Genomic DNA, 12823 nt, shown 5'->3' on the forward strand with positions numbered 1-12823 from the left:
TTAGTTTCCACTTTCATGTAATATATTATATTTATACGGAAAATTACTTATTAGGCACGAGTAAAATTGGAAATCGATGGGTCGGTGAAGCATGATGGGATTTTAGCCCTTCTGAAAATTGTTAATAGTTTACCTTAACAATTTCCCTAATGAATATTATTCCCAAAAAAAATTACTTGTGTATAAGTGCCTGGAAAAAACATTTCCAATTTTCCACGAATTGTTAACCCTCTCCCTTAAATAATTATACTCGATTTCTACCTATAAATATTATACATTAGCTCTGTGTAACGCATAATCTAACAGCCGATGTACGTAAGACATTATATATATATAGGTACAATCCTATAGGTCTACATCGAACTTTGGTCACATAATATAATAATAATAATAATCACGAAAACGATGTACGCATTATTGGTATATAGGAGGCATTCAACAGTACAAGTCGTGTAGGTACGAATACAATACCTCCCACCTCGGCTACCCCAGCGTGTGTAGATAACGAACTCAGCGATAACATTATAACGTTAATATTATTATGTGTACACGCGGATTCACCTCTGGTCTGGTCGTGCGCCGTGTGTTTGTTCGGTATAATAATAATATTTTATTTATTAAACGCCAATAACGCGGTACACGTTGAACGTCGACACGAAAATCGGGTGCACGTTGGTCCGTCACGTTTGCGACACATAATATTATTATTATTATTTTTACTCGCAGTCATAATTTAATATACTGTCAACGCCGCGTCGTACGTACCTGTCTGCGTTCGCCAAGAAGTGAATTTCGAAAACCGTTTTGGCGTATACCTATATATCGCCGATTAATACCTGTAGTAGTCGGTTTTACGCATCGCCGTCACACGTCGGATTTGTCACGCCACCGCCGCACGCGGATCGCACGAATTGATGATATGTCCAGATATTACAAGTGAGTTTACACAATATTATTTACGTATTATTTTTAATGTTTCCGCTTCGGACGCACCACCAGTGTCCACCACCGCCACTGGTGCGGGCATAAACCCCGCGTAACTGTTGCCTGTTCCGAATGTTCCGATCAGACGTTTTGACGCACACGCCGCCCGACAACGGACGTGCACTTCGCGGTCACGCGTTATTGCAACCGCGGTATCGTGTGTGCGCGCGTTATTTTGACGGCGTCGTGCCAGTCTGGTCGGCTGTGCACTCAGAATATGTTGGTATCGGCGCATCGGCGTCGGCGATATGTGGGCACACGTGTAGTGTCGACCTGTCCCGCGCAATTAATTACGTTTAATATAATAATATACCTACCCATTAGCCTACTCTACAGACGTGTTTTGCTTATCTCTCGAAACCGTCAAATTCGATCGTTTCGCCGGGACGTCTACTACGCTATTAGTATTTACGCTATAATCAATAACGATAATGCGGACAGCAAAAAACCGAACCGGCGAGGCCCACGTGAGGAGTCGCACGCTCGAACCCGTAGACAATCCCTAAAACGAACGATTTACGTACAGACGTAGAGTCGCGCGTATGCGATTACATCGGAGCAGATAGGTATTGCTTACTATATTATATTATATAGTCGTTTACACGTTTATAATATTATGTCACGGGGCCGTTATGAATGAAAGGGATTTCCGGATAAAAAAATCAAACGGATACAAACATTTTCGAGACGGAACGATTTCAGTATACGATTCAATCGTACGCGATAGTGACGACGATAATACGCGTAGGTATATAATATAATAATAATATGACGTTCGCTAATCGGTCAAGAACGCACGAGCGCGGTGGGTCATCTGCGTTACTGCTCGGGGTCACCGATTATGGGATGCACAATAATTATTATTTTCAAATAAATTGTGTGTGATGAGTACCGCGGACGCGATATTATATACGAAAATATCGGAAGCCCAGTATTTTATTATTATTATTATTTTTTTGTTCCTATGTGGAGGGTTTTATTCCCGCGACGTCCGAACCGGTTATTTTTCGACGCAAAATCGACGTGCCACGTCCGCTTATCATCGACCTACTACTACTAATAATAATAATAACAATACCATAAATCCGTAGTGTACATAAAATATTATACAATAGCTATACGGTATTAATGTATTTACATATTGATACGGCTGGCCCGCGGAGTCACCGACCCCGTTAATGGATTTATTATATTTTTTATAAATACACACCAATGTTGATGATACTCGTCGTATCACATAGATGTCTGTTATAGAACATTACATAAACGATTTCCATATTTTATCATGATTGCCGACATAATTTTACTGTGGTCGGGAAATTCGTTATATTTCGTTATAAATGTTTTATTTTCGTAATGTCTCTTGTACCTTAATTATTATATTATACAGATTAACGGTTCAACAATAATCATGTGACACGAAAACCGAATGAAAATCTGTCTGGAAGTCTACACTCTTGAACCCTGCGATCGACAATCATATTTTATAGCGTTGACAACGACTACGACGACAACAAAAGCCCTATCAGTTTTGCTACAGCAGTGCAGCAGCATCATCGGCGCATCTACGCGGTGGACCGCCCGCATTTAATATGCTACGCATATCAAATTTCAGCAAACGACAGTGGTTGACGTTAATTGTCTTCAGTATCGCTGATTTTTGTAACGCCATCTGCGTGTCGTTGCAAGCTCCGTTTTATCCCCAAGAGGTGAGAGGACCGCATTTAATATCAAACATATGATTCAATGAACTTGGAAGCAGCTGTCGCACACACAGCGTTTGTGCGATATTGGCGGTGGTGAGGGGGGAAGTATTGGTTGTTAATGACTCATTAGGATTAATATATAATTTATTTTCGAAATTTCAGGCCAATTATTAATGTTTTTATCGTGATTGAAATTTGATTTAAGAAAAAAAAAACAAATTTAAAACCCCACCAGAAATTTGTGCAACATCTATATTCTACACTAGCTAGGTTCGCAGTTATCTGACCTAAAACCCGTTAAAATTCACGTACGTGGGCCCCATCATGTATAAGTTTATAATAATGTACAGCTACTGCAGCTTTAAAATATTGATTATCTCCGTTTGACTTATCTGTCCTATTTTTGGCCTAAATTTTCATAGGTGTGTTAAGTTTTTTCTTAAACGTCGATAAACTTCTGGTCATGGTTGCTCAAAGAAATCAGCCCGGCACTCCTCCAAGTTTTATTATACAATATTCATTATAGGTCACGTAACCATATTATTGTGTCTTACAAACGGATAAAATATGAATAAAGACTCGTGTGTAAAAAAAAGTGTTCCAATTTATAATCTCGACCTAAATACAAAACCTACATTATTATAATATGCTGCTCTCAAGTCCAAAGTTTTCATAACACTTATTTTTTTGATTAGTGTTAACCTCGACATTATTTTGTTTGTAAATATTATAAAAGCCAATGCGTTTAATTTGGAAATAATATTTACAATTACAGTTGTGCATGTATAATTGTTTTTTTATTTCTAGAATGTTTTAATAGCTATTACATGCACATCATTCGGTTATAATATAATAATCAGATAATATTGCAGTATGATAATATAGATTGCATTTAAACCAACTAATATATTATTTATTACATAACACGAGAAAAGTGAAAGACTCTTAATTTCTTTATTACTTAAAAGTCATAATTACATTGAAACAAATATGACTCTTAACTTATGTAAATATAATAAATTTATATATTATATGCATAATGTATGTACCATATTTTAATAATATGTAAACACATATATCGGTAGTATAAAATATATAATATACAGAGTGATTCATCAATTCATCATGCATGCTCAGTGCTCACTCTTTTTTCTTTATTAATGCGGTTATTCAAAATTAGATTATTTGAATATTCAAATATACAGTACACTATATTATATTATAGACATATAAAGTAAATAAATAAATATAATTATAAATATACATTTACTTTTCAAATTTTTGAAACTTATTGTACTACTTTAGGAGAATTTTATAAAGAAACAAACTTCTGATTGTGAGAAACACCTTTTATAACATAAATTATTTGGCAAATAATTTTTTCTGAACATTTTAAATTATCAGAACTAATTTTCAAACGAGTAGTTTTGAGTTATTTAATTTTTTTTACGAATAAGTATTAATTCCATGATAACAGACTTGGAAGTTGGAAGATATTTGGGCTATAGTTATTTAAAAATTTTAGTAACTAAAATTAATCAATTAATATATTTTATAATTTATAAAAATTGTCTAAGTGAATTAATACTAGATCCAATATTACATCTATTTTATATTTTTGTAAAATTCTTTTTAAAGACTAATTATTCTTATAATAAATATTTTAATAACTGAGGCATTACTTGTTTGATTTTTGAATAAGATAAACCAACAATAAAAAAAATATATTCACCAAATAATTTATAGTAAAATGAGAGGTTCTCATTAAAAAATCAGAGTTTTGTATCACATCATGAGATACTCATTAAGTAGTACAAAAACTCTCAAAAATTTTAAAATATGTTAAAAAGTTTATTTAATAGGGGTGACTCAGCGGCTTGGTGGATCATCCTGTACTTACATATTTTAAATACACTTATTATTATTGAGTTATAAATAAAATATTCTGTTATAAGTTATATGACAATGCGAGAAAATTAATATTTTTATTAAACTTTTCTGAAAATAATAAAACAACAAAACTAATCAATACATATTACAAAATATTGTATGTTGATGAAAACTGTGTTCAATATTATATTATATTTAGGCTGAAAAAAAAGGAGCCACTGCAACCGAATATGGTTTGGTATTCGGTATTTTTGAACTGGTTGTGTTTTTAATCAGTCCCGTTTATGGAAAACACGTGAGTGCAGCTTAAAAAAATATTTAAATAATGCAAATGTTTTAAATTTTTTTAAATTTTTTAGTTAAATAGGATTGGGCCTAAATATTTATTCAATGGAGGAATATTCACAACAGGAATATGTGCAATCTTATTTGGGTAAGAAAAAAATTACAGTGAGCTTATAATAAGTATATTATTTTAATTTTACCGATCATTTATATAACATTTTAAAAGAAAAAAAAACCATAGATATGTAATAGATGTAATAGATAGTGTATTAAATAGGAATCATTTATTTGTATTAACTATAGTATACGTTGGTTGAATAAAATTTTGCTAAAAATATTGCATGTATTATTAAACAGTTTTATCATTTATTATTATTATTATTACCTAATATATAAATCAATAACGGCATAAATAGGTTTGTGGTATAGATAGTATAAAAGGTTTATTTTGTATAGAAAACTATAATATACGAGTATATACGTTTTAAGTTCTTAAGATTAGAATTTGTTTGAATTACAACGGAATAAATTGTTTAAGATAAATCTTTATTAAAAACATTTCAAAAACTAGTTTTGAGTAAATATTTTTTATTATTTTTCTGATAATATCGAATAGTGCAATATTTATCGGAGCGACGAATCATCATTAGTATAAAACATAATTTCATATTAAATTGTATGTAAGTTAAACTTCACTGTTCTTTAGCTGACATATAGTACGCGTGTTTACTGTTTGTGTATATTCGAATTAATGATTCGGGGCATAAAATCAATACTTTAAATTTTATGACGTAAAACTTAATAGATTCATTAAATGGAGGTTTTTTTTTTACTGTTTTGGTACTAGATTTTTGGACAGGGTGGAAGGCCATTATCCATTCATCATATTATCATTCGTCATACGTATCGTCGAAGCGATGGGAAATGCGGCGTTTTTGACAGCCAGTTTTGCCATCATTGCTATGGAGTTTCCGGACAACGTGGCTACCACATTTGTAAGAAACAAAACGTATAAATTAATTTTATAAATGTTAACACGTGAATAATATGATTTACATAAATATTATAATAATTTCAGGCTTCTCTTGAGACATTTTTTGGTCTTGGGCTGATTGTTGGACCAACTGTCGGTGGAGCTTTGTATCAAGTTAGAATACAATGTTTATAATGACATTGCAAAAAAAAAAAAAATTAACAAATTTTATTTTTTCAGGTCGGAGGCTTTGTAACCCCATTCTTAGTTTTGGGTTCAACATTATTCCTTTCGGCTGTTATGACTGCGTTTGTATTACCCGATCACCCCAATCGTAGAAATGACGTTACTAGTGATGGTAATTTTTAATTAGAAGAATATTTTCATTTATAAAATTTAGATTTTTTATAAATTGAGTATATTGAATAATTTATAATATTAATTTAAGAAATACCCTTATTGTTTACTTGAATGCAAATAATAACATATTAATAAAATATATTAAAATAAATCCATAACCATTTTAGAATTGCCAATTCTCTAATAGTCAAATGTGGTATAAATTGTTATCTTTAAAAAAAAAAATGAATGTTGGCTTATTATGCATTGCTCAGATAATAACATAAATCGTAACCGTTCTAAACATTTAAAACTCTTAATATATTTTATTAAAATACATTTTATGACGAACGTTGTTTCAAAACCCGTGTACGCGTATAGTCTGCATACCAAAAAATAAATAATCATTCCTAAATATTTGTGTGTAGTAAATGTGGTCAAGAATAATTTAAATAATTTAAATAACAATTTTGACAAAACAAATAGTTAAAACTTAAGAGAGACATCTCATGTATTGAAACTACTGGAGTGGATTATATCATGTTAAATAATATTTAAATATATAAACAAATAATATTTTGATATCTATTTAATGTCTTAAGGATATTTTTTTCGCTAAAATTCTTTACTCGTCGATTGAATCAAATCTGTATTGGTTTATTTTTATCATTCATGTTTTAAATGTTTATAAGAGTTCTACCATAATCTTTGGGTTGTTGGTTGTGGTAATGTACAAGGTTATCATAATTTTCTTTAAGATAAACATTTAACTAAAATGTATTTTTAATACTGTGCAATATACACGTTTTACAGCTAGTCTGTTGAAAGTATTGAAAATTCCGGGTATAATGTTAGCGGCCGCCAGTATTATTGTTACGTCTATGAGCATTGGGTTTTTGTCGGCTACCTTGGAACCACATCTTAGACAAGTATGGCTGCTGTCACAATTTATTACGTCGCTGTTATTACTGTTTTCATCTTGTGTTTTTATTTTTCAGTTCAAATTGTCTCCAATGGTCTTGGGGCTGATGTTTGTCATAAACGGCGGTACTTATGCATTAACGGCGCCATGGTGGGGTTGGTTGTGCGACAAAGTGCTGCCTGCCAAAGTGGTCACGTTGCTGGGATGCATCATACTCATGATCGGATTCAGTCTTATCGGCCCGGTGCCATTTCTCGACAGACCGACGTAAGTATACAGTAGGTGTTCGCTGTAAAGTGATTTAAAAAAAAAAAAAATGGTTGTGTCAGATATTATATTATATATAAATGCTATGCTATTATGACTGAAAAATAATTAACGTTAACTGTGTTTGCGCATATTTCCAGAGAATTTTCCGTCACCATACTAGGACTGGTGATGCACGGCATGGGCATCGGTGCACAACTTGTTGCATCGTTCACCGACGCTCTGCGAACCGCCATGTAAGTATTTGCGAAGATTTTTTTTCTCAGTAATCGGGAAACAAATCACATAAGCCATTTGTTACTCTTAAATTGAATGTAGCATTAGGATTATTGATTTACATGTTCGCTCATGTACACAAAACGTTTTGTTATTTCAACTTTATGTTCGTATACATATATATGGGGAACCGTGTAAATAAAAGTTCGCCAAAACTACAAGAGTGGGATTTAAAACAATTATTTCCCATTCTATAGAATTTTTCGGTCCAAAGAAAAATGTCTTGTGTCTACAGGGTGTAACTCGTCTATTTGGAATTATTGTATTTGCACTATAAATGAATTTGTCAAATGGACGAGTTACACCTTGTATATTAGTGATATAAAAAAAGAAAAAGGGTTCTTATCAAATTTGAATAATAATAATATGAAATGTATAAATGTAAAACGTTCATAAATCATTATGTTGAATAGATAGGCACTGATATATTTTGGGTTTTAATAATTGATACTGATATAATAAACATTATTAAATTAACCAACAATAAATTAAATAATAGGAGAATAATATCTTAACGAGTAAATTTAAATGATCCTTGCAGTTCATTGTTATAGTTTGTGTTTGTTCTATACAAATTATAATTGCATCTGTTTGATATTCCAGTCAGCACGGGTTTGCCAACAACTTGGAAACTTATGGTCTGATATCGGGACTTTGGACATCCACTTTTGCACTCGGAGCTTTTATTGGCCCTTCCATTGCTGGTATACTGTACGATGTCGTAGGATTCGGCGCAGCTACTTTATTTGTTATCGTATTGTCCGCTGTTGTGGTGAGTAAAAAAAATAAAAATATTTAATTATTTATTACTTCATTAAAAATACGATATTAGGTAAAATTTTGTTGTTACATATTATTTTATCGTTACTTATGTGTATGTAACAAATAAATAGAAATTAAGATTTTACCTTTACGTATAACTTTTATTTATGACCAAGATGAGTTACACGAATTTTAATCTTAACAAATTAAATAAAATAATTTATGAATGGGACTGCGATTTACGCATAATTATAAAATAAATAAAAAAGAAGAAAAACACGACAAAGTATAAATTATAATTTTAAATAATATTTAAGTAAAATCTATATACGCGCAGTTATCGTTGATTGAATTTTTTTCGTTTACGTAAACTTTTGATTATAAACTTTCATCAACATAACGAAAACTAAATCAAAGACTCTCATTATATATTATAAATCAATGAAAAAACTGCTTTGAATAAAAATATTTTTCAATTTGTTGATTTATGTTATCGCAAATAGATACTGATCATTGTTTATAAATAGTCTGATGATAATAAATCAAAAGAAAAAAAATCGATTATATTTGAAAACTTTTTTTAATTTTGATAACATTTATTTACAAACTTACCGCCATTCATATATTTTTGTTTATAAATAGTTTTGTTAATTAAATTCAAAACACGACTATCAGTTTTCTCAGTCTGTTTATTAAATTATTATTCTAAATCATAAGCAATTAAACGGTCATTAACGTCGATTAATTTTAATACTATTCGAACTGATTTTTTTAAATTAGTATATTGCGGATTTAATATAAAGATAAGATTATACTAAGTGTGAGTGAATTACCTATCACCTATCGGGTTTGTGGCTATTAAAATATATATTGCTATAATAAACATTATAACTAAGACTATAATATGACGATTGATTCAAGGATCAAGTAAACGAATTGAGTGTTTTCTGGCTATGAGGTAAAAAAAAAAAAATTGATATTAAATAAAAAACGAAAACAGTAAGTGAATTTTACCATAAACTTATTTTTAGATTTTGATTATATAAACGAACCTTTCTTTAATAAACAATATAAAATATACAACACATTTTACATAAAAATAGTATTAGCTGATAATTGTATTATCAATACAATAAAATGTAATAAAATATTCAGATAATTAAAATAGGATTTTATGACTTACTAATATTGTATAGCGTTCTGTTGCAGTCAAGGCCAAGGAATTTGCATCCGTTTTACTGATTTAAATCCGGCAATAAGAATTCTATAATTTATTATTATTATTTATAAGTTATAAGTTATAAACTTAGACACGCCGTAAACGGAAAGCACTTGGCTCTGGACGATTAACGCATTTTCTTATAATTTATGATACTACGAAAATCGTTTGACGTACAGTTTTCACAGTGTTGTATTGTAATAAATACCTTGTTTTGAGAATCCATAGCCGTGATTTGGCTTAATGCAGGTTGATTGATGGCAGGTCGTAAGAAAGTTTAATACTCTATAGACTATATATATATATATATATAAAGGAATCTAATGGTAGCTAGGTCACATTCATTTTTGCACGACAACAACGATTACACGTTGATACTCTTTGTAGACGTGCCTTAGTGATACGTCAAACGTCGATATAAATCTTGATTTTCAAATCGAAAAGATCAAATAAAAGTTTGAGAGTCACGCACGTCAATTACAGAACAGAAAAGTTAACCTGTATACAGTACGATTCACAAAACACGATGATTTCTTTTTTTTACCATTTTATAATATTGTATTCACTCAAATTTTCATTTTTGTATTATCTTATTATATACTTAAACATATTCAATTATTTAGATTTTTAATTTAATACCTATTTGTAGACTGTTTTGATACAAACTTTTTTTTTTACTAAAAGTTAGTTCAGCCTACTATGTTACTAATAAATAAATACATTTACTAGAGCATTTTATATGAATATATTAAAAAATATCCTCAGAAATAAAGGCTGAAATACCTTTACTACTCAGAATCGTTTTTTGCATCTAATAAATTACCATTAAATTCAAATTTAACACATCCGCATATAATGTTTTATTCAATGACAAAGCACACTTGAAATATACTATACAGCATAACTGGTATCTTTTTTTAAATTTATTACCTGACGTGACGCTGTACAAAATTTTAACGTAAATGTCTACGGAACTCGATTACGGAAATTCAATTACGACATTCAATTACCTACAGTAGCCAGTTGGGTTGGCAATACGCATTTTCCTACAAAAATTAGACACCGTATTCCTCCAGTGTTTATATTTCTCAAAAAATAAAAATAAAGTTGAGATTATTTTCCTCCACTGTTAATCTGTTATTAAAACCCTCTTAATAATTTGAATACCTATATATATATTATTAATATTCTGGTCTAGAATATTTTTTATGTTAAGACATCAAAATTGATAAAATATTAAATAAATTGAAAATCGTAATGTTGAACGTAATCATTTTTTTTAAATAATAATTTAGAGCTATGATGTGACAACTTAAAATTAAAGTAGATTGCATAAATTATTATTATTATTTCAATTATATATTATCAATATTAGGAGAGTTATATTATAATTATTAAATAATTTATATCATTATTGCACGTACCTATTTAATATAATTATACAAATAATATGAATAAAATATTATAAGCCAAATTATTAATGTCCAAATGATATACTTAATCTGTAATTTCACTTAAAATAATTTAATTATATACCGACAAATAAGTACCTGCTCAAAGAAAATAGTTATTAATAGTTAATACCTACAAGTAAATGGGTTTCACATTAATATTTGACATAATATTATTAAGAAATAACTTTTGTTCTATTCAATTTATTTAAGTTTTTTTTTATTAAATAACTATATAATTTTACTACTATATTAAATAACTATTCAATAGTCACTTTTAAAACCTGATTTGTATAAAACTACTGTTGGGTATAACTTTTATGTAATTAAGTTGATAAAAATATTATTAGACTCAATCAAAGTACAAGATTATTGATTATTAGTGCACTATTAGTACTAAATACAGTACATAACAGTTACAGCTGTCGGTACCGGCTAAATTATAGAAAAAATATCGGATATAATGCGTTATAAGCATATTATAATCATAGAATTTAATGTTTAAAGAATAACAATATAGACATGATTTCAGTAAAAAAAAAAAAAAAAAAATGGGTGGAGGAAAATAATAACTGACCTTTTGAAGAAAATAGTCAAGTTTCATTCTGTTAACACTTTTATATCTTTTATCGTTTTACCATAGGTAATTGACCATTGTTATATTGTAATTGTGTACTTATTCCCACCATCATAATATATATTAAAAAAAAAAAAGTGCCAGCTTAGTCGTTAACCGAACTAATATCGATATCTTAATTCACATTTTTTTTTTCATAGGGAGTGGCTGTAACGCTGTTTTTGATTTTCTCCCGGCCACCGAGACTGGCCAAGGATATGCACAGTCTGGACAACCTGATGGATCCACTGGTCAAGTCCGTGACGGAGAACGGTGGTGGTGGCGCGTACATCACGTCAGCGCTCACGTGCCCAGTTCCACCGGAACGGCCGCCCGGCATGGATGGCATAATCGCGTGCAGCAGCTACAAGAATCGGTTAGGCACGTGGAATCGGAAGGAGAGTGAATTGGTCATCGGTAGCCACATCGGCAACAGCTACGCCGACGAGACCAGAGGTCTGCTAGGCTGACCCGCGCCGCATGTGTGTAATAATCATTGCGTTGTTACAATATCGCAATATATTTTATTATCACTACTACCATACGTCGTGTCAGATGTACTCGTATAATATTTTGTTTCTCTTTTTAAACGTATTTTTTTTTGAGTTTTTGAAATATTGAATAATTGATAGTTGTGTAAGCAGTTATATTAAGGCCATTTTCACCCCCCCCCCCTCCCCCGTTGTCTTCTTTTACTCTTTTTATAGAACTTTACCAGCACATATCCATAACAGATTAACATCGATTTTCTGGGATGACTACTAAAACCATTATTTAAGTATAGTCAGTAATCATCAATACTGTTATTGTTGTGCCATTGTTATTTATAATATTATAATTACTATTATTTCGTTTTTATTTTTCATTTTTTTTTAAGTCCAGTCATCGATTCATATACTTTTATTGGTTTTATAATAATAATAATACAAATAATGATAAGTTATAATTTTATATATTATATTATATTATACTTCTACATGTTATATTTTTTAATAGAAACTTATTTTTATAATAACATATCAGTCCAGGGCTTGAGTTTTTAGCCTTGACGAATTTATTTGTATGTATAAATATTTTATATATATTATTTAAATATATATTCATGTCGAATTGCTTGTCAAGCAAATATGTTT

General features: G+C 30.1%; 1 protein-coding gene across 1 annotated transcript; it reads left to right on the plus strand.

Annotated features, from left to right (window-relative positions):
- Positions 1-534: 534 nt before the first annotated feature.
- LOC132921098 (MFS-type transporter SLC18B1-like) lies at positions 535-12548 on the plus strand. The gene is made up of 12 exons (XM_060983934.1): positions 535-936; positions 2375-2693; positions 4780-4875; positions 4940-5013; positions 5713-5860; positions 5944-6012; positions 6079-6196; positions 6991-7106; positions 7176-7366; positions 7507-7602; positions 8246-8414; positions 11852-12548. The coding sequence occupies exons 2-12, from the start codon at positions 2577-2579 to the stop codon at positions 12158-12160; spliced, it is 1503 nt and encodes a 500-aa protein (XP_060839917.1). The 5' UTR covers positions 535-936; positions 2375-2576; the 3' UTR covers positions 12161-12548.
- The last annotated feature ends 275 nt before the right edge of the window (positions 12549-12823 follow it).

Source organism: Rhopalosiphum padi, chromosome 2 (genome assembly GCF_020882245.1).
Source record: "Rhopalosiphum padi isolate XX-2018 chromosome 2, ASM2088224v1, whole genome shotgun sequence".
Classification (NCBI taxonomy): Eukaryota; Metazoa; Arthropoda; class Insecta; order Hemiptera; family Aphididae; genus Rhopalosiphum; species Rhopalosiphum padi.

Excerpts from the sequence above, each read along its gene's own strand:
- LOC132921098 (XM_060983934.1), top strand. The coding sequence starts at position 2,577 with ATGCTACGCATATCAAATTTCAGCAAACGACAGTGGTTGACGTTAATT. Across the intron at positions 6,197-6,990 it reads AAATGACGTTACTAGTGATG|CTAGTCTGTTGAAAGTATTG; the intron begins GTAATTTTTAAT and ends CACGTTTTACAG. Across the intron at positions 7,367-7,506 it reads CCATTTCTCGACAGACCGAC|AGAATTTTCCGTCACCATAC; the intron begins GTAAGTATACAG and ends GCATATTTCCAG.